Genomic DNA, 21,855 nt, shown 5'->3' with positions numbered 1-21,855 from the left:
TTATTCATTCATATTGTCACTGTCCTTACATAGATCTACACTTATTTTAATATTAAACTAAACTAAAGTAGATCTTATTGATCTACAGACGATCTAGAGATCAAGTCATTCAAGTCTAGCTCTACTACCGAGGGTCCCCAGTCCGGTCCTTTACTTGGTTACTGGTAAGATCTACATCTATACTTATACTCAGTATACTTGAGTATACTGACCTATATCTATATACTGGCTATACAGTTCATACTATTATAATATTATAGATTGTAATAGATTCTAGTCTCTAGACATCTATAATATAATAAAGTCTCCTAGTGTTATTTTTTTTCACTTTCTTGTCATGTCAATAAAATGGAGTTGTAACTTAAACAGCAGCGTTGTTTTTACATCCTAATTGATAATATAACTTGGTGGCAGCTTTCTAAAAGTTCTAAAATGGATACTGTAAGTTAAACTAATCACTTTAAACCAAGAATTAACCCTCCACCTCCTTTAAATGTGAAGAAAAGGTGTGAGGAATGGAAGCTTTTCAAGTAAATGTGCCTAAACTATTGCACTATAGAAAGAATAAACGATATAGATGAAGAGTATGCCAAAGTACTGTTCTTGGTCACTGTCGCCCAGAGGCGTTGGCAGTATACAACAGTATCATTTTAAACCAAAGCACAATGTTCAAGATATAATAAGTGCATTTGATGAGCCTTTCATAGGTCTAAAGAATGAAACGCATGAAAGATATTATATGTTTTAAAAAACAGACAGCAGAAACCGCAAGAAACTGTCGAGGATTACCTACTAGCTATACGCACACTCGCTAAAACCTGCAATTTTTGCAACTATATGGAAGAGTCACTAATAAGAGACCAAATGGTAGTTGGCATCAAAGACACAAGGACAAAAAAAAGAACTCTTACAAGAACATAATCTAACTCTCAAGATTTGTATAGAAATCTGCAAGGCAAATGAAGCTTCTGACTTGCAGCTAAAGGTACTAGAGACAGGTACATCTGATGCATCACCACCTCAGACATTTCTGAGGTGTTCACTGTTTCTTCTTGCAACAACAAAATGCTGCACATAACAGTAAACAGCGCAAATGTAAATTTTGTGGACAAAATCACCCATTTAAAAAGGAGCTGTGTCCTGCATGGGGTAAAATCTGTAATATCTGTAAATAAAGAAGTCATTTTGGTATTGAATGTAACCAAAAGAAAACTAACACGAGACTTTAATACACACCAATAACATACGTGAGAAAAACATGGGAGCATGTGAACATACTGAATAGAATAGTACAACATGAGAGACTACAAGTAAACAAACACACACACAACATATATAAACATAAATTCACATATAAATGTAACATATATAATTTTCAATTTAATATAAAACAATTATTATTTATAGAGTTAAATAGAGTCTATTCTATTTAAATCTAATCTAGTGAGGGTAATTCAGTGTTGTTGTTTTTTTTACTGCTTACTTGAAGTATTTCTACTTTGACAGTTTTGAAATGAATCCTGTGCAGCAAAAGATACCCTGTGTGTATGATATTGATGTGTGTGATGAAGCCTCTAGCAAGAGACACAATCAGCAATACAGAGTGGTGGCTACAGGAGAAATGAATTTGGTTGCTGAACAAGATGGTGTCAACACAACTGCAAAAGTCACTGAAAAACTGGACGGCACTTGCTGCTTGGTACAAGAATTCCAAGGTTCAGCACTTTTTTTCCCCTGTTTATTAACTTATCTATTGAAACCATTGTCAGAAAAAAAAACTTTCAACAAATCCTATAGCAATATAATCAGTTGATGTGAGGTCAATCTTATTTTATCAATTTTTTTTTTTTCAACAAGCTTTTTATTAGGAATTTATAGAGCAAAAGAAAATAATAGGATTATTAAGATCTCGATCTACATGTAGTTGTTTTGTTTTTTTTAATTATTATTATTAAAAAAAAAACAACATGCATGCTGTCATCAAACTTAAACTAATAACGTGTACTGCCTTGTTCTTATGTTACAATTGTTACTGTTAGATGTAATATATATGTATCAAATATTTATTTTCAATTAATTTCATATCTGTTGCTTCAGTGAAAACTTAATATTTTATGTTGTAGAAGAACTATTTCACTTTTCTAAATATATTGTAATTTCAAAAAATGTTCTTATTTTATTAATATACAACCCAATATAAAACTTCCTTTTATGTTTTTTCTCTGGATAATTTTTTTTTCCATTTAAATTATTCTTTGTAAATTTTTCCTTCTTTTACTAACTAAAATACTTTCTGCCAGGCAGACCCTGGTTGTGGGCTAGATATGATCGTAAGCCAAGCAAAGCTGGTGAAAGACGATTAGCTTTATTTAATAAAACTAAACTAAAGCAAATACAGAATGAAGGAAACACAGAAGAAGTGTTTAAATGGGACCCAAAAAAAGATTTCAAGGTTTTTTTTTTATTTATACATTATAAGTATTATTATTAAGTATTATAAGTATTAAATAGATTGATTAATGCAGTGGTTCCCAAACTTTTATGTCTCGTAGACCCCTTGCCTTGTTTTCTGGTTTTTGGTAGACCCCCTGCTTAACTTGTATAGCATTTTTGCTAATTCATCAACATTTTTTTGTAAACTAATTTCTAACTATAGTGATTTTAAGAGTGAAAAAATACTTTAAAGCTACAAATTAAGCTATGAAGATCTTTTTTATTGATAAAACTCAAATTTAAACCAATTAAAATAACAATTAATATGTATTCCTGAAATCACCAAACACACTGGAAATGTTTTTTTTTTCCAGGTTTATTATCCATTGCTACGGATTTTATGTTTCATATGGGAATTTGTTGTTCTATGAAGTAGTCCTTCAAACATTAATTATTAATTAATTAATATGCCTTAAGTATTATTGTAAAAGTTTTTGCAAAGAGCAGTTTCTCACGTATTTGTTGATCTTTCACATGTGGCACAGAGCTGTTTTCACTTAGAGAGAAGGTGAGTAACTGGCTTCTAAACCAGTAAGCTTTGAGCAGGAGGGGCGAAATAGCCTTGGCCTCTACCCACCTGATTTCAAAACTCTGCTGCCTTACAACTATACCCAAACATGAGAAAGCTTTTGTGGGTCAACCCTGAGGAAAAATTAGGAGCCGGCGACCCTTAGGCAGTTTGCAGCACACAGTGCTATACCCTGTCAGAGCCTGTGATGCCGCTGATACCAAACTGTATAAATGTTATTTGCAAAGAATTATAAGAAGCTTTTAATTTTATAACTTATGCCACCGATGTGCCTTTGAACTGTATCATTGCTTTAAAGAGTTCTTTAAAAAATATCAGATGTAGGTTTGTGTAAAAAAGTTAATAAAACTACAATGGCTGGTAAAATCAATCTTTTATCTATAGTGTTTTCCATATTTTGCTATAAGTATAGAGATATTGTAAGACTCTCACAAACCATTGTCTTCTTTATATGATGTCAAAGAGAGAATTTGTGGTTCTATTTTTTACCTTGAGTGTTCGAAAGGTTTTCAAATCTTTATCTATTTTGTTAGGGTGGCATCATCTCAGATGATTCTCTAGCGTGATTAGTGTCATATCATCATAAAAAGGCACTTAGGCAACCACTTGTTTGACTAGAAAGTAATGAATCCAAATTTTAAATAATCATTGTTGTACAGTCTACATCTCTTTATGTTAAACATTAGTTACATGTAGACTAAATTAAGCTCTTTAAATAAGTATTGTAATTAAATACAATAATTTTTTCATTTGAATAGCAGGATAAATATTTAAAGGATTAACTAAGGTACAAATAATATATTAGCGTATGAAATTATTACATTAATGGGTTGTAAAAATCAAAGTCACGACCTGCTTGAATCAAATCTATAATCGTAGACCTCCGTGGACATCTCATAGACCCCCAATTTATTTTTTCACTTTCGTAGAGCCCTTGTAAATCTTCATAGACCCCTGGGGGTCTATATAGACCACTTTGGGAATCACTGGTTTAATGCATGTTTATACCTCAAATTCAACTTTCTGACACATTTTTGTTGTAAAGGTGAATTATTATATTTGTGTAGGAACCACCTCAGCATTGGGTTCCAGCTACTCAACTTGAAAAGAAAGATGGTTTTGTTATGCCAGACAAGCTTGGACACACACCAGGTGAGATTTTGACATAACGCCAACATTCAAGTCACTCATTAAATTGGATATTAAATCTAGATATTTTGAACTTCAATGAAATGAGAGAACCTAATGCTCCATGGCTGATTTAACTTGATAAGTATCTAATTGCTTTTTGTTGTTAGCTAACAGAAATTCCATTGGTTGTTTTCTATTTGAAAAGAGCACTCAGCACAATTTTAATGAAATGTATATCAATTTTAGACAATGCTATTAGAGGCAAATCCTGAGAAGGACCTTTTCACATTCCTTTACTTTGCTACCAAGTTGTAATAGAAAATAATTCCACCTTTGAAACTGGTGGATGTCAATGATGCTAGCAAGTTTCTTTTACAACCTCGCCTTGTGCATTACCTTCAAGCTATATGGTAACTGAAGACAGGTGAAGGAAAAGAGGATTTAAAAGACACCCTGTATACAACTGCTTTGTCTGCATCAGATGTCACAAAATGTGCATGTCACAATTGGTTCTTCATGGTCACATGAAATAAGGCACTCATCCATAATCTTGGAACTTGAAGACAATGCCTTATTATGTGGTTACCAATGGTGGATAGTGTTATTATCTTCATAACCTCTTAACCTTACCTTATTTATAGTTATTAACTGGGCTAACCTTTTTTTTAACAATCCCTATTTTATCAATCTCTCTTAATTCTTCCCCACTAAGTAATAAACTAAATTATGCAAGAGTCCTACTTATACAGTTATTGGCTTTGATATGTGATTCTCTGCTGAAAAGAAGCAAAAGAAATATTGATTTTAATGAAGATATTAATGGTTAGTTTAGTTTGAATAAAAGTGGCATTTTATAATCTTTTTTTTAGGATGGATACCTGTTGAACCAGGCTGTCGTCAGCAGTGTTGGCACCTCTCATCTGTGGACCTTGAGTTGGGAGTAGCACTTGTGCTTAGGTAGAGAATGTTAGATTTTATTTCTTGTTCCTAGGTGTTGTTTTTGTTTTCTTTCTTTGTTTTTTTGTATTGTTTTTTTTTTCAATAAGGTTCTCTCTTTTTATTTCAGTCAGGATACTAATGAGCCAGACAGTCTTGTGCTAAAGTCTCAGTCATTGTCCTCTCTCTGTGGTCAGACTTGTGAATTAATAGGCACCAATATTAATGGAAATCCTTACAGTAAGTTACATATATAGTTTCTTGAGTTTTAGAAAACTAACAACTTACAAGAAGTGCATCTCAGTCTTGTCCTCGAGACTTAGATTTATAAAGTTTGCAATCTGTAGAATAACTAGTATTCAAGTGGATTTTTTTTTCTAAAGCAACTGTCAAGTCCCTTCATTGTAATTAAAAGAAAAACTTTGGTAAATGTTTTTTGTACACTACTAAACAAACATGTTTTTTTTTTGGGGGGGGGTTCACTTGGTGCACATCCAAAGCAGACTCTGTAGCGAAAGTATTTCATCCAGAATGCAACTATCCTATTGTATATAGATCTCTGGCTCCCAATCTATTTTGAGTCTTAAGTCATCATTTTGTAAAGTAAATGTGATCTGCAAAATTACAAATACATTATTGAACAAGGTTACAAAAGACAGTTTGTGTGGAAACACAAACTCAAAACGGCCCCCGAAAAGGTCCAATCAAGCAGGCTTCAATATTTTCAGAAAGAACATGCAAATGAAATTATATCAAAGACAAATGAGAGATAAGAATGGAGAAAGAAGGTTAACAGATCTTGTGTAGTGCCCCAAGGGTCCCGCAGATCAAAGGATAGGTGAAAGTGAATGTAAAGTTAGATGTGAACCTGGCCTAACTAATTATCCTTTTAGACCTTGTGGTCTATAGGACAGATGATGTAAAGTTCATCTGTTTTTGTGGCCTACGATTAGCGAGGGTGTCATGTAGCCAGCACAACGACCAACCGCCTATACTTTTCCCCAACTAATGTCAGGTACCCATTAGAGCTGAGTGGACTCAGAGGCGCCCAAAAATTCCAAAGTTGAAAATCCCAGTCTTCACCAGGATTTGAACCCGGACCCCTAGTTTGGAAGCCAAGCGCTTTACCGCTCAGCCACCGCGCCTCCCTTGGCTTAACTGATGTCTTATAATTGATCCAATTATTTTGAAAAGGCTCAATCTCTTATTCAAATCCTCAAAAAAAAAATTCCGCAATAAAAAAAAATGTTCATAAAAATGAAGTTTATAAGATTACTATTCATTTTAAATTAGGTCTAACTTATAATGCATACTAATTAGCTTTTTCTCTTTAAAAAACTGCTTGCATAACTGATTTTAAAAATTAGATTTTTCGCTTTCAGAAAAAAAAAAGTAGCCATTGCATCAGAACTTTGAATGGTCTAAAATATTGTGATGTCGGATTTTTAATATCTTTTCTAGTTTACGAGATCTAAACGGGATGGACGGACAGACATTTCGCACAAAACTAATTGCGTCTTTTCCCCTTTCGGGGGCCGCTAAAAATGAAGCGTGCCCCATATAGCTGGTAGCCACTTATCAAAAGACTATGATAATGAATATAACATTTTTACTTTGGATTCACTTTTCAAACTCTGCAGGTTTAGGCACAAAGCAATCTCCAGTTCACATTTTGGTACCTCATGGAAGTATATCAGTGGAGTGTCCCAGGCCATCTGATTATAAAAGTTTATGTGATTGGTTTACCAGTGAGTCACCAGAGTCTTTGATTGAAGGCATTGTCTGGCACTGTGGCAATGGGGCTCTTTATAAAGTAAGTCATGCATGTGTGTATTTTTTTTTAAAGTTTAAACCAGTGTCTCAACCTTTTCTGTGAAGCCTCCGATGGAATAAGAGTAGGGCCCTTTTCTGAAAAAGTACTGTTTGCTCCCGGACGGGATCCAGGGTAAAGTCTTAGGCTAGACCCAGGCAATTTCCTGCATTCTAAGCTGCAGAAATACATTCTCCAGCCATTTAATCTGCAAACTTTATCATTGTAAATATTGTAGGTTAAGAACAGAGATAAAGTGATTTGGCTTTGAGGTAGTTACAGATTATACTGAAGTGTTAAGAGACATTTGGTACTTTGCAATTTAAAAAAAAATACTTTTTTTGGGGACCACAACCCACAGGTTGAGAATCATTGGTTTAAACATTTTTGCTGTTTATAAGTTGTTATTTTTCAAGGACATTTTTATAGTAGTGCACTTGCAGCCCTTTACAGAATATCAGTACTGTTACTATTTAATATGTGAAGGTTGAATTTTTAAATGCTCATCAAGTAGTACGACTACAGTACATGTAAATTATTTTAAGGGTAAGTGATTGAAATAAACAAAAAAACTAGTTAACATAAAACTGAAATTTGAAATCTAATTTTTAGAAAATAACTGGCTTGTATTTGTTAGACCCCTAACTTTCACTTCCTCTATCTCTAAACAATTTTGTGTCTTTCCCTCCTTTTGTTTTGTATTGTTAAGCACATCATCAAATAATGTTTAAAAACAAGTGCCTAACTATTTTGACATGTTGAAGTCCTCCAAATGTACTTGAAACATTTCCTTCAATTATGCCCTAAATTTCTGTTGCTTTTTTTTAATACTCTATAAAATTATTCATTTATTAATTGCTATGGATATTCTTTTCACAAGTTAAAGAAAACGTTTATTAAACTAATTTGGGATTAGTCATCATTGAAAATGACTAAACTATTTAAAGGAAAGAATTTTGGTAGTGTCAATGTTTTAAAAGTAAGCTACAAATCCACTTTGTTTTTATTTTGGTTATTCAATTCAGATTTTTCTTTTTAAAAAAATCTCAATATAAACAGAGAACTGATTTAAGTTGTTACATATTTAATGTAAAAATTGAAACACTTTGAACTGTTTCAACATTTCCATAGCTTCAGTATCATTCCATCAAGACATATTTGGCTATAAAGACATTATGCCGGTACTATTTTAAAAAAATGGTTTCTTGAATAAATATTGTTACAAAAAATATTTCATTTTCATTTCAAACTGTCCTCAGCTTCACAGACATCACCTGAACCTGAAGTGGCCACTTCCTGAGACTCATCTCTGTCATAAAAAAGTTCTAGTTCAAGTTAAACTACCTGAAACTGTTGCAGACAGTGCCGCTGGCAGTGGGAAGCAGAAAGTGCAGAGTCTGTTTTCTCGATTGAGTCAAAGTCAAGTTCTCAATTCTCTCAAAGACCTGCACCTGATGTTTAAAGATGACCCTACAGCTGCTGTGGATACATAATGGCAATATATTTCAAGAATATATTTTTTCATTTAGAGTTTGTTGCAATATGGCTAATGCAAATACATGCCTTTTATATATGCAAAATTTTCATTAATTTAAAATGATACCTGTATTCGGTACATTTTAAAGAATAATGTTAAAGTAAATTTTTCCTTGAATTTAAAATATTTTGAATGGCTTCCTGGGCATGCAGTATGAGCCCTGGACTACTGTCTTCTTGATGGACCTAGGTTCAAAAACTGCTATCCACTATCTTGAAGGAGGTTTTAGGCTAAGAGTGACTAAGATGTAATAATCTTCATTTCTGAAGGAATGTGTGGAAACATAAATGTCAGTCCCATCAATCAAACGTACATGTCAGTTCCATCAATCAAATCTTGTTATGTGCAACTTGTTTACTTCACATACACCTCTACTTTACAGTTCGTCCCACTGTCTCCCAGCAATCAGATTACATACTAGTGTATGATTTTAGCTAGGTAGGTTATAGCCAGGGAGGAATGGGTGTCAAAAATCGGCCCGGGCATTACCATATGATTTGGCTCACAACTTGATTGTGTATGATATAAATAAAACTGAACGCATGTATGCAAATGTGGGTTTCTAAAACGTATTGTATTTTAGATGTAAATAGGTTAGGTGGTTAGGGAAAATTTGTAAAAGAAAGAAAATCTATGCAATCTTAATTATTTATTACATTATTTTTGATAATGATAATTTTGATAAGAGTAAAGCATAATACGTGATGATTACCTTTCATGTATTGTGCCCCTGCTTCATACTTCTATCTCTCCCTCCCCCACTCCTGTAAAATGTTTGGAGTATTTTGAAGTTACAACCAAAACATGTCAAACAAACCAAAAATTTAAAAAGGAAGTAAAATGAAACATTCTTGCAACAGATTCAAGAGATAAGAAAAGTCCCATATCAACAAACTACTCGCTTACAGGTCGTTTATGCTGTGGGGTACATGCAGAGAATTCATAAACCAAAATTAGGTTTCTTGTCTCTCTATTTAACAATACTATGCACATGGCCAATTTTATTTCTGTCAAAATAAAAAAAAAGAAACTACCCAGTAAATATTTAGTTCTTGTTAATGTGTAGCCTTTGTACAGTGCATTGCACCCAATAAGAGCTGCAGGGAGTATTTAATATTTATTTACCTGGTACATCCAATTATATTTTAGTCCTTATTTACTTAACTGTCCTGCATATTTAGTGAAAACTATTTTACAGAACTTTATCATTATATTAATTCCAATCTGTTATATTTTACTATTAGCATAAAAAAATGTATTTCAGTTTGTAGTTCCAAATACTGTATTTGCCAGGTAATCTTTAACAAAAAGTTCAATATTACAAGTCCAAAGAATGATGACCTAGTGCTTCTTGGCAATATTAATTACAAAGACTATTCCCATAACTGCCTTAATTTTGAAAGTGTTATATTGTCACTTGTTCTGTATTCTAACGGACAATCAGGGCATCACTATTGTCCAGTTCCTTGATTTTCTGAGGACATCCTTAAAATGTCCCCCAGTGTGAGACATGCATTCCTTGAAGTCATTATTTAACTTCTAGTGGGTAGCCTTTAGTGCAGGACTGTATTTACATACTTCCTAAGAATTTTGTGTGATGCTATGACCTATACATTTTTAGCAAGCAGTTTAAGTCAGAATAATTTATCTCAGGAATTGAACCCAACACCTCACACATCCTAAGAAAATTTAGATTCTATTACTTACAAGCTACTACTAACATAAAACCCATACATAAAACATAAAGTCCCATACAATATTGTTAAATACCAGATTGTAAATTCTAGCAAAACTAAAAAGAATGAGTTATTAGAAACGTGTGTGTGAGTGGTTGAAAGAAAAGTGTAGACCTTTACATTTGGATCCTAATTGTTTTATAATTTTAATATCCTGTTATATTTGAACTGTTTGTTCACACTATGTTGCTAATATTTGCATTTATTTTAAATACAAACAATTTTCTGTCATATTTTTTGTTATTAATTTGTCCATAGATAAACAAAATAATTCATGTTTGCTGTTGCTATAAAATGTTTATTATGAAAGGAAATTAATTATGAATAAAATCATGAAATGTGGATGTCAACATAACAATGTTCAAAAAGAACAAGAATCATGTAATCACACTTACAGCTCTTGCTAAGTATACACCAAAGCTGACAAGCAGATAGAACAAAAATGTTACATTACAATGTTAAACAAAAAGCCTTTTTTTTTCTTAAAAGTGTGATAAGGAATTCATTATTTTAACAATAGCTAACTGGTTATAAATGCTTGTAATATACAAGGATAATGAAATTTGAATTGTCAAAATATGTCTCATGAGGAGACAGGATTATTTAATTTCAATACAAATTGTTTATGACATACAGCCACTCTGCTCAAACTTGAAATAACAAACAACTAACTATAAGACATGTTTGATGATCATTGTGGTGAAGACCCATGAAAAAGTAAAATAACTGATTTCTTACTAGATGCCAACTAATATAGAAAAGAAAGAAAAAGACATAAGAAGATGTCATCAAGAGGTTTATTTGCATATCCTTGGCAGGCTATAAAAAGAGTAGAGGACCAAGACTAAATCAGCATTGGTGCATCAACTTTTCAACTACCTCACAAAAGAGATTCACTTTCATGATATTTATATTATTTTATTAAAGTTGAATTAACTTTCAAGGATGAAAACATTTCTCACTTAACAGTATGAAAGAACTTGAAAAAGTATCACCTTTTGAAATAACAATTTGTATTTAAAAAAAAAACTGGCATTAAAAATATCTTAAGCACATTTCTTTTAAATTCTGATTTTTCTTGATGACAACAGATAATTTAATGTAACACATTTTGAGCAATGGTAGAGCACACTTTGGGATCCTTCTATTAGTCATCATCAAATACAATGTGTCAAGTTTGTTGGACATTCAAACTAATAGAATACAAAGTAGTTCAGCAAGATTTTTAACCACAGGAGAGGCAAAGGATATTAGCACTCCAATACTTGACCTATAAAATGCTTCCAATGGCAGAGTCTCAAACAGACTCTAACCATCAGTCTAACTCCTGACCTTGGCAAGTGGCTCACATATCAGGTCCAGAAGAACTTAATCACTGACAGGAGAAGGGAGGTGGCTCATTAGCCTAGGGGAAAAAGTAAAGTAATAAAGTTTCCTTTTCAGACCTTGCGATTTATTAGGCAGATGATGTAAAGGTTATCTATTTCTATGGCCGATGGTTAACAAGTGTGTCATGTGGCCAACCACCTTTACTTTCCCCAACTAATGTCAGGTCTGAGGGGTGTACTCAGAGCATACTATAAATCCCGAAATTCAAAATCCCAGTCTTCTCAGAGATTTAAATCAGAGAGCCCTCAGTTCAGAAGCCAAGCCCTTCACCACTCAGCCACCATGCCCCTTACCTAGGAGAAGGAAAACTCTAGGCTTAAACTTGTGCTGCCTTTCAGCTATACCCAAACATGGGAAAGATTTTGAAGTCAACCCTGAGTAAAAATAAGGGAGTTAGTGAAGTTTAGGCAGCTTGCAGCACACAATGCTATGCCCTGACAGAATCTGTGATGCAGTTGATCCTTAACACATTAGCTGCATGGAGTGGAGGGGGGAATTGCTGTGTGGGTAACATAGCTAATGCCCAGGCTTTATATCTCATTTCACTTTGAACTGAAGCAAGTTACAGTAGAACAAAAGTGCCTAAGATTTATTTTTTTCTAACACATGTAAATACAATTAAATATATACATAAAATTATGATATGTTAAGAATATTTTGAAATAATAATGTAAAGAAGCTTTATACAACAAGTGTAATAAGACGTCATTACAATAACATAATTTCAACACATTGAGCAAATGTAGGTACAAAACAGAGATTTAAAAAAAAAAACAATAGAAACATCTTGTAGAAATTCGTTATAGGAAAATATTGAATGCTGCATGGGCAAATAAATATTAAATATAAGCAACATTGTTTAACAAAAAAAATAATTAAAACTATGTTAACAAATAACTTTTGATAATTAGCTAAGTTGGTTATGTATATATGGTTATATATATATATACATATAGTGGTCATGTGGTGTGCGCTCTGAACTGTCCTTTAATGATCTCGGTTTTGAAACCCTGCCCACCGCCATTTAAGAGATTTGGGCTAGGATGTAATAATCTGAAACACACCTGAAACAGTAAAAAATTATGCGCAAAATTCCAGGCAATATTTAAAAATGAACCAGAACATTCAGAATTTGACTGCATCTTACTGAATGCAAAATTATAAAAAGAATTAACACAAAAGCTTTTACAAACTAAAATATATAGTATATATTCTAAAAGCTAATGTGTCCATTAGACAATTTTTTAAAAATCTAAGGTTATAAAAATATAAAATACTTATATTAGGAGTTGAAGTAGATGAAATATGCAGGAAGAGTCCACAGCCATAGAAAATTAAATTGTGCTTAACTTCCATTACAAAGGTTTAGTCATTGTAAACAACCATTTTGATTTAGTTGTCTATTTTCAATTTATTTGCCATTTGGTCTGAGGTAGTCAGTATGACCAGAGAGTCTTTGGCCCTGGTTACCAAGTTCAGAAGGAATTTGTCCATGTTGGCATGTTCCTGATTGATGTGCGGGTCAAAGCCAATGACAACAGGCTTGTCTAAACCACTAAACTCCCTCACTGTGGAAATCACCAACTGCTTGGATGGTCCGTTAGTCTCTGTCTCCATGGGAACCGCGCTAAATTTTCCATCAATAAAGTCAGTAGTATTTACATCTGGTGCATTCTTCTTTATGGAGTCCAGAATGTTGGCCTCTGCAACTGCTCTCTCAATCAGTTCAGCCTCTGCTTTTTTACTGACTAAGATGGCGATGTCACTAAGGTCAACACCCATATCGGTGAACTGTTTCAGCACCTTGTAGAGAGTATCTTTCAAGTCAGAATTATTACACTTGACTACATTGACATCTTGCCCTGACTTGTACTCATGACCTAACTGAGAAGTCACAGGCAAGCCATTGTTGGCCGATGACCCACTTGAACTCTCCATCAACTTAGTGGCATAGTCGTAAATCTCCTTAGAGTTGCGTGAAATCTCTCTGAGCATAAAGTTGTTTTTCCCAATCAGTCCTGGAAGACCAGCCTCAAACTTGTGCACCTTCTGAGCATAGTCCATGAACACCCAAAAGTAGCCCCTGTCAATGGATTTAGGATCTACCACATTTTGCTGTGAGAATTTTTCCAAGAGGGAATACCAATCACCATCTCGATCTTTGAAGTTCTGAGCTTCATCAACGACGACATTTTTTACTGGGGAATACTTTTTCAAAACAATGTCAGGGCTTGATGAGTCTGCCATTAGTTCTCTTCTGCTAACTACTTGACACAGGCTGAAAGAACTGCAAGAACATTTTGTTTTTAATTATTAGAATATAATAACTTTAAAAAAGTGTTAAGAAAAAAAATAGTATGGCCCTTTTAATGTCCTAGAAAAGCCCATCTAAAACACATTATTTCAAAGTCTAGTAAGCATCTTCATGTAGCAGTTATATTTCTTTAACAAAGATCACATCTGATGGAAAGCATTTTTAAATTTTAAACTTGCTAGTTATTTCTTTATGAGTTAAGTATTTTTTCATGACCTAGTAATCCATTTAACTAATGATGAAAATTTCATTAACATTGACACTGACATGGATCTTAATTTTTCCCCAAACAAAACCATATGGCCATTAGAGAAGAAGGTTCAGCTAAAAAAATCAATGTCACTGCCAACTCCAGAATATAAACTTGATACCTTCACTTTGATTTAGTAAGTTTAAGAGGCTGTTTTTACTTATTAAAATATTGAAAAAAAAAAAAAAAAAAAGCTAATCACCTGATAAATGAGCACAATAAAGGATTCTCAGCTACATACAATATCTCTTCTTTCTGACAGCCTCGTCTCCTGAATTCTTTGATCATCTCCAGAGCTGCAATGGTTTTACCTGATCCAGGAGGTCCGTGTATCCAGAGCTCTTTTGTAAACTGATGACACCACAGCAACTCCAACTGATCACAGGTCAGTAAAAAGTAGTAGTCAGAGTCTGTGTTTTTCTCAGCCCTACAAGGAATTACAAATTTAGCACTGAAATTGCTCTGTGTGTGTACAAGCTAGTGAAAATATGCTCTTTTTTTAACACTATTACATAGTTTCTGGTTTTAATAATTTGCATTAAAAAAAAAATTTTCAACTGAAAATGTTTACAAATTTAACTTACAATAGAATTTCCTTATATTTATTTTTTTATTATTATGAAAATGTACCAAACCAAGTAGAAAACCAACTTATTTTCAACTTTGCAGCTAAGCTGATGCCCATTAAAATGCCTAGGACACCATAGACCAACACAAGCAAGCTGAAGAGGATCTTGACACATGGACAGCCCCATGACCTATATAGATGTACAACTACATTTTCATAATTCATCCTATTTACCCTAAATTCTTGTAGGAAGCCAAGGCTATGGTCAGTGCTGTGAGGATATCATCCAGGTTGTCCTCTCTAAGCTTGTAAGTCTGGGGATAGATGTCCACATCAATGGATCCCTGAAAGTTCTCAAGTATCAAGGATGTGTTGATGTCTAGAACATGAATCTTCACACCAAGGTGACTGATACAGCCTCCATGTTGGATTAAAACCTGTTTTTTTAATCAAAGCTTAATTAGGGCATAGAACCTGCAGTTTTCTAATTATAAAATATTTAAACATGGTTGTATCCCTTTCAGTGAGCTATGAATTATGTTTAAGTGAAAATTCAGCATTTCAAGGTACATTATACTATTTTTTAAAGACTTTAAACAATTCGTTTCAATTTATCATAGTCTTTTTAAAAGCACATTCTTTAGTCTCTCCTTTCTTTTAATGTGAATATTTTAGTCTTCTCAGACCATGACCTTTTGGATTTGAGTGCAATATACAAAGTATACACAAAGGCATCATTTTTTACTTCAAGTTTTGCTTTGAAGCACCTCTCCTTATGAAGTAAAGTGAAGACAATTTTATCAGTCTCATGAAAAGAAGACGGCATTAAAATCAGGATAATATCAGAAGTAAGACTCCATTCTGAATAGTTTATTCAGTTTAATGAAATAGCTCCTGACTGCCAATACATATTAAAGTTACCAAATTTAAGAAAATTTATTTGTAAAAACCTTTTTAAAGTTAACTGCTATTTCCCTGGCATATGTCCAGACATCATCCTCTGTGGCCACATTAGACACAAGGCAAACCAAATGCAGACCATAAAGTGAGCTTATGACAACAAGAGTGCTCAAAACTGATGGGGGCTTAAATGGCCTTTCAATCTCTAGTCCCCATGCTTCCAGGGAGATAATAAGATGTGGCTCCTCAGAAAATGTGCAAGCAAGTTTGGAGATTATTTTCTTCATGGTTTCATTCCCATAGGACTGCAATATATTCTTTGGGTAGACATTCAGGCCTGTTGATACTGAAGTAAAGATAGGGGGAAAATTAGAATATGAAACATTAAGTGTTTTTTTCTTTTACACTTGTAAGTATTTATATCTTCAGCAAAGTTTAATCTAATAGCTCCAACCACAGTAAAGTGCGTCCTTTATGGTTAATTCCTACATAAGATTAATGCGCTAACACTACCAACAGTTTCTTAAACTTTTCTATATGAAGAGCTCATCATGTCCTGTTTAGAATGAGAATTGGAGCGTGGTGACTATTTGTGTATCACTTTTTAAAATTATTTTTTAAAGAATTTAAAAAAAAAAAAGGCTCGTCGCCAAGGTGTATAAGCCTCCACCAAGGAAAATTAGTATTTTTAAAGCTTTTTTTATATTCTAAAGGTATTGAAAGGATACATTTTTTAAAACTAGACATATTTTTATATTTGTTTTTAAAGTATTTATTTATTAATATTAGATCTAAAAAAATTTTTCAAAATTTTTACCCCTCATTGCTTAGGGTGTAGGAAGTATTGGGTTAAAATAAACTAAAAATAAATATAATAAATAATTTTTAAGTATGGTAGAAAACAAATAGTGAAAAGAGTTAAAGGTTAGGATTAGTAATAAATTAGGAAGATGACAGAGTTTTAGTTTTGGGCACATCGGCACAATTTAGGCCATGTTGTGCCCGCAATCCTTCAAGGATTACTCTCCCTTCATATCACCAGAGCTAAATTCCATACAGTTAAATCATAAAACAAAATAGGTGGATAAAACTCTACAAGACATACAAAGAGCTTAAAAAGTTGCAATTGTAGGCAATCCCTTTGAGGTGAAGGATTTCACCAAATAAAATGGAACTCATGCAAGATAAAACAAAGTCAATAAAAAGTAAGAATCAAATATAACCAAACAACATACACTTGATAACCTTTTCTCTAGCTGCCTGCAGTGTGTGAGGGAGTGAAAACACTAACCGAGACTGGGGTGCTCTCAGGGGAATCTTGACAAATCTTGAATGAAGAGATTTTACATCTGTGGAAATATAAAATTTGCTAATAAATGTAAGAAACATATAAATAAAAAAAGGGGGAGAAAACTATGTAAAGTTAAAACTATTTCAAACTTGTTTTCATCAAAGTCTCAGTTACTTTGAAACTGTTCTTACTTCATGATAAGATCCAATAATAGTAATTGTTTTGACCTTAATACTGTTTTTGCTATGCTACTATATATCAAGCAAACAGAATCAGTCCTGCAAAGACATGCTAAACAAGGTTGAGTGTAGTAATAGCCAAGAAATTGAGAGTAATATTGTATCTTATAATACTATATTACTTAATCTTATAGACAGATAATGTTATATTGTTTGTCAAAATTTGAATTTTTAAAATCACAATATATCACAAATAACACATACAAACAAACCTCTACTTTGGTTTAAAAGCTCAGCTTTCCACTCATCAAACTCCAGTCTTCTGATTCCATATTTAGGATAATGACTGTCTGACTGCAGCACTTTGGTGATCATATAGGACTCAGGACAACTGGTGAAGACTCCACCAAACATTTTACATACTGACACTACAATGACCTTCCTTCTTTGCTAAATGAAAATGTTAGAATAAAACTTTATAATGTCTTATAAAAGGGATCCTCAAGTAAAAGTCCATAACATATTAATTTGCAAAGAAGTTGCAAAGGGAAAAGATCGTCTCACGAGATGCAAAATGGCACAGAATTAATTTATCAAATTAAAAGATGTGAGCTTGTGTCTAATGATAATGTTTCTTAGAGTATGGAACTGGTTGCATGAATCAAAGAGGAAAAACCAATGACTTAGTAAAATTTAAGCCTCTAATTAAAAGGCACACACAATTATGTTAAAAAATAGATATGTGTAGGAGATAATCTTAATTATAGAAGGTCTATAATTTACAGGTAAGATGAACAGTAAAGTAGTGACTCTTTTTCAAGTCTATATTAACGTATTAAAGCATTAAAGGCTTTAACTCTAAAATATTAGTTTGACAGCCAACAACTATATCATATCACTGAAATTAAAATGTTAAGACAAAAAAGTGTTTACCTGATTAGGACAATGAAATATGGGAACAAACTTGATGTCCCAGTGAACACCTTTCAATGCAGAAAATCTTGTGTCCCCCCAAATAATTGATTTCATTTTAACTTGAATCAAGTTGGCTGAGAAAAAAAAGTATATATATATATATACACTATATTTGTTTACTTCTACTTTTTCATAAATGGAATGTGGTAGCTGTATAATCAAACAGTGTGTCAGGTGTTTGGTTGGTAATCTGAAAGATATAGCCTAGTAGCAAACATGTAGTTTGCTACTTTTAAAATGGAAGATTATGCTGGAAAGGGAAAGATCTTAATTGTATTTCATAAGATCTTGGAATTAATTAGTGACCAGCATTTTTACTCTACGTTATAAGTAGTGTAAAGGTAGTTGGTCATTGTGCTAGACTAATTATAATCTTTCCCTACTGAAATGAAAGACTTTATACTCGAACTTTATAAAGCTTAAGTTTTGATTTACAAATTGATTTTTACATTTCATTTCTTTTTTAAATTATTTTTTCCATTCAAATTACACAAAATAAGAAAACTAATTGTAACAGTTCAATGAAAATGTATTAAAAAAAAACATTTAATATTTCTAAAACCATTTACATGTCACAGATAGTGCAAATGATGTTCATAAAACAAATGAAAATGTCCAATATCCATCACTCTCAACATTTACTTTTTATAGTGAATTAGTCTTATAATTTTTGGTTATTGATTACGGTCATCTTGCACAATTAATGGTTATCAATGTTTACAGAATTTAAAATTAAAAAAAAAAAAAAAAAATACTTACTACATCTTGCTTCATCACTTTCATTCATTTCTTCACCAAGGACAGCAGCAGTTGAATCTTCAATCCCAAAATAAATGTGTCCCCCTTCATGGTTGGCAAAAGCAGAAATGTATCTGCTGCAATAGAAACTGACCTTTTCAGGTAATGTCCTTTTTGTCAGCTCATTATCTGTAGTCAGAAACTTAAACTGAATCTGCTTGCCCTCTTGCTTTAAGCTTTCCTCTATCTGGCCATATTCAAATGAGGTTGGAATGGGGGGCAAAGCTGACAGGGACTTACTGCTACCAAGAGTTGAACAGAGTTTCACAGCTGATTTATATGTCACACAGTGGGTGGCTGTATCTGTGGGAAGCCTGCAATTGTAATCCACTGTACAAAGGTGCTCAGCTGATTTGACAAAGAGATAGAAGTACTCATCATCGTAGTTACCCACAAAATCAAAGTAATTGCAGATGTCGTCCCCTGAGAGGATTGTTGCCAGATTGGATTCCATGCCACTCCACCACATGTCAAGAGATTTAGACTGTGTGCCACAGTGACAGTCAATATTCTTCATTCTCAATATGCCACCACCAGAGTTGAGCAAAGCACAGCTGTACTGGAGAATCTGTTCATTGTCTTTCTTGTGAATGCCCTTTGATATATGAACTGGACATGTCACAATTAGATCTCCATATTCATAGTTGTGGCGCTCACTAGTGATGCATGAAGTAAAATTACAGTAAGTGAAAAAATATCAGTTAAATTTCAAGATAAAATATACATTGCTTCTAATAGAGAACAAAATGAATAAATATCTTTAAAAAACTAACTTCTACCATGCACACTTAAATAAGGAAAAATTATTTTTTAAATGCACAAAAAAAAGGGAAATGTATTTGTTTTCAAAGAAATAAAAGTTGTGTTAGAAATAGTTACATTAAAATTATTTTTCAACCAAATAAATCAATCGGTATTGATAGACTTAATATTCCATTCAAACATTTTCATGTAGACAAGCTACAAAAGTAGTTCAAAGTATGATTTAAGCTGTAGCCTCTTAATCTCTAAGCTAGAAGTATTGGTCAATAAAATTATTGAAAGGTTGATATTTGAGTTGGCAAGGTTAAACAAAACATTCTGAATTGTTAAAAAAAAGCTCTCTAATTAAGATAAGAACTATATTTCTAAGTAACATACAAACATAGAAAAAAAAAAGTCTATAGAGTAGATGAACTTACAAGTCTTTTGATGTCATCATAACAATGTATAATAAGAATCAGTTGTAACTCAGGCCACTCGACACAACATTTTGGTAATAGGAATAAATAAAAGTTCACAATAAGTCTGTAATATCTATTTTCTTTGCTGTAGACTACATCCTAAAAAAAAATAAGTGAAAAAAATTTTAAATATTAAATTATTCTTATTGATCCGTTTTTTAATGGGTTAAGGCTTAAGGATAAGATCGAACTGGCAGCCTACATAAGATGACCAGATATTTGGGGAGCGAAAGCAGGACACATGTGGATCATTAAACGTAAAAGGAACAGGCTCAAATTTTTTTCACACACACAATGATTTAATAATTCCAGGCTTTCTAAAAATTTTTTCTAAGCCATTTGAAAGGGTTAACATATCGATAAGCCCCTACTCTCTCTGAAACTGGACTCAGAACCGGACACAACAGAATAAGACAACATATGTTCCGGAAGCTTTAAGCTGGGACGATCGAAACCTGCCCTTGTGGAGCATCACCAGAGAATGTTGAACATGTCCTTTAAAGCTGCATACTATACCAAGAGGCCTGAACAAGAGTGTGGCTCCAAAGCCCTCCTATCGAACAAAAACTATACAGAGAGCTGCAAGGTTTAACTCAGATATAGGTTACTGATCTGAACTCTCCGACATGTAAAATGAGAACGAAGAAGAAGTTGTGTACAAAATGCAGCCACAATTCAGCACACAAGTTTTTAAATAAGCTTTTGACTATGATGGAATATTTTTAAGTAGTATATCCACCTAAGGCTTCAGATGTAACCACCAACTTTATTTTATTGTGGGCTCCAAGCATCCATGAAAATGTCAAAAACTTAGATTCATCTTTACTTTGTTCATTTTATAAGGGCCAAACCTTTAGTAATGATTCCTTCACATTTGGTTCTTGCACATGCGTATTTTGGGTCATACATTTGTAAGCAATTTCAATGTGTAGTCCATTGATCCAAAACTGTTATTACTGAAAAGTGTATGATAGGCAAAAGTACCATAACGACTGTGAGTTCAACTATTAAACAAATATGGAAATGTTGGAGAAGTACCTTAATGGTATTCAGAGGTTTAGTTTTATCCACAAGTGCGACAGAAAACTGTTACCAACATTTCTCATATCGCACTCCACTGTTGTTGATTCCTCTTGCCTTCTATAAAAAATGGAAACATTGCCTGTAGGTTTTGTCTCTGATATTTCAAACCCTGTCATAGAATCAGCGAGAAACATGCTGACGACAGTTTCTGAGAAGGCAAGATGCTGCAAAGTAAAAGCACTACCCATGCCTCTAACACAGGATCCTGCGAAGTAGGGAATACGAAATAAGGATCAAGAAGGAAACCCCTTAGGTGGTATTTTAAGTTATTAGTCAAAAGATTAAAAAACATTTCAAAATAAAAGTGTGACACTGATCGACTTTTTTGACAAAAACAGGACATTGGGCATTTCGCCCTGACATTTTATGAAAAGGGTGACATGATCTAAAGTGGGACTGCCCCACCTAAGTCTGGATGTCTGGTCGCCTTAGGCCTAGATTAGACATCATCATATGTGTGGATAGACAGCTGCCAAATAATTGACCTGAAAAACTAGGAGCCTTTGATCTAGATTCTTATTTTTAGGATTCTAATCTTATCAAAGTGACTATATTTTTTTTAGACCTATATAATATAGAATAGATTGAGATCTAACTTAATTATAAATATTAAAATCATGATGATCATCTGTTTCATCTGATATGATTATGTCTGAGACTTTGAAGTAATGTCACTTATAGTATAACAATTAAACAAGTTATGAGGACCAGAA

The 21,855-nt window shown here is 33.1% G+C and overlaps 2 protein-coding genes across 2 annotated transcripts; one reads left to right on the top strand and one right to left on the bottom strand.

Moving 5' to 3' along the window:
- LOC106054410 (uncharacterized protein C12orf29 homolog) lies at positions 1 to 10,403 on the top strand. The gene is made up of 8 exons (XM_056043975.1): positions 1 to 164; positions 1,507 to 1,715; positions 2,301 to 2,452; positions 4,090 to 4,174; positions 5,023 to 5,110; positions 5,220 to 5,329; positions 6,730 to 6,902; positions 8,159 to 10,403. Exons 2-8 carry the CDS (start codon positions 1,514 to 1,516, stop codon positions 8,390 to 8,392), a joined length of 1,044 nt encoding a protein of 347 aa, XP_055899950.1. The 5' UTR covers positions 1 to 164; positions 1,507 to 1,513; the 3' UTR covers positions 8,393 to 10,403.
- A 791-nt stretch (positions 10,404 to 11,194) lies between these two features.
- LOC106054409 (schlafen family member 13-like) lies at positions 11,195 to 21,436 on the bottom strand. The gene is made up of 10 exons (XM_056043973.1): positions 21,098 to 21,436; positions 20,018 to 20,158; positions 18,798 to 19,492; positions 17,997 to 18,112; positions 17,336 to 17,513; positions 16,829 to 16,942; positions 15,644 to 15,939; positions 14,928 to 15,130; positions 14,328 to 14,552; positions 11,195 to 13,848 (listed from the first exon to the last, which is right to left on the bottom strand). Exons 2-10 carry the CDS (start codon positions 20,035 to 20,037, stop codon positions 12,954 to 12,956), a joined length of 2,742 nt encoding a protein of 913 aa, XP_055899948.1. The 5' UTR covers positions 20,038 to 20,158; positions 21,098 to 21,436; the 3' UTR covers positions 11,195 to 12,953.
- Between the last annotated feature and the right edge of the window lie 419 nt (positions 21,437 to 21,855).

This window comes from Biomphalaria glabrata, chromosome 10 (assembly GCF_947242115.1).
Source record: "Biomphalaria glabrata chromosome 10, xgBioGlab47.1, whole genome shotgun sequence".
NCBI classification, from domain to species: domain Eukaryota; kingdom Metazoa; phylum Mollusca; class Gastropoda; family Planorbidae; genus Biomphalaria; species Biomphalaria glabrata.
The sequence above is the reverse complement of the archived record's forward strand: the minus strand, read 5'-3'. Positions and strand labels throughout refer to the sequence as shown.

Bases quoted from the DNA above. Each gene is read 5' to 3' on its own strand.
- LOC106054410 (XM_056043975.1), top strand. From the start codon at position 1,514: ATGAATCCTGTGCAGCAAAAGATACCCTGTGTGTATGATATTGATGTG. The intron at 2,453-4,089 runs GTTTTTTTTTTA...ATATTTGTGTAG, and splicing joins ACCCAAAAAAAGATTTCAAG to GAACCACCTCAGCATTGGGT. The intron at 5,330-6,729 runs GTAAGTTACATA...CAAACTCTGCAG, and splicing joins TATTAATGGAAATCCTTACA to GTTTAGGCACAAAGCAATCT.
- LOC106054409 (XM_056043973.1), bottom strand. From the start codon at position 20,037: ATGATGACATCAAAAGACTT. The intron at 18,113-18,797 runs GTAAGTATTTTT...TTTTTTTCTCAG, and splicing joins AAGTGATGAAGCAAGATGTA to CCAACTTGATTCAAGTTAAA. The intron at 15,131-15,643 runs GTTTTTACAAAT...TTAAAAAAACAG, and splicing joins TAGCAGTTAACTTTAAAAAG to GTTTTAATCCAACATGGAGG.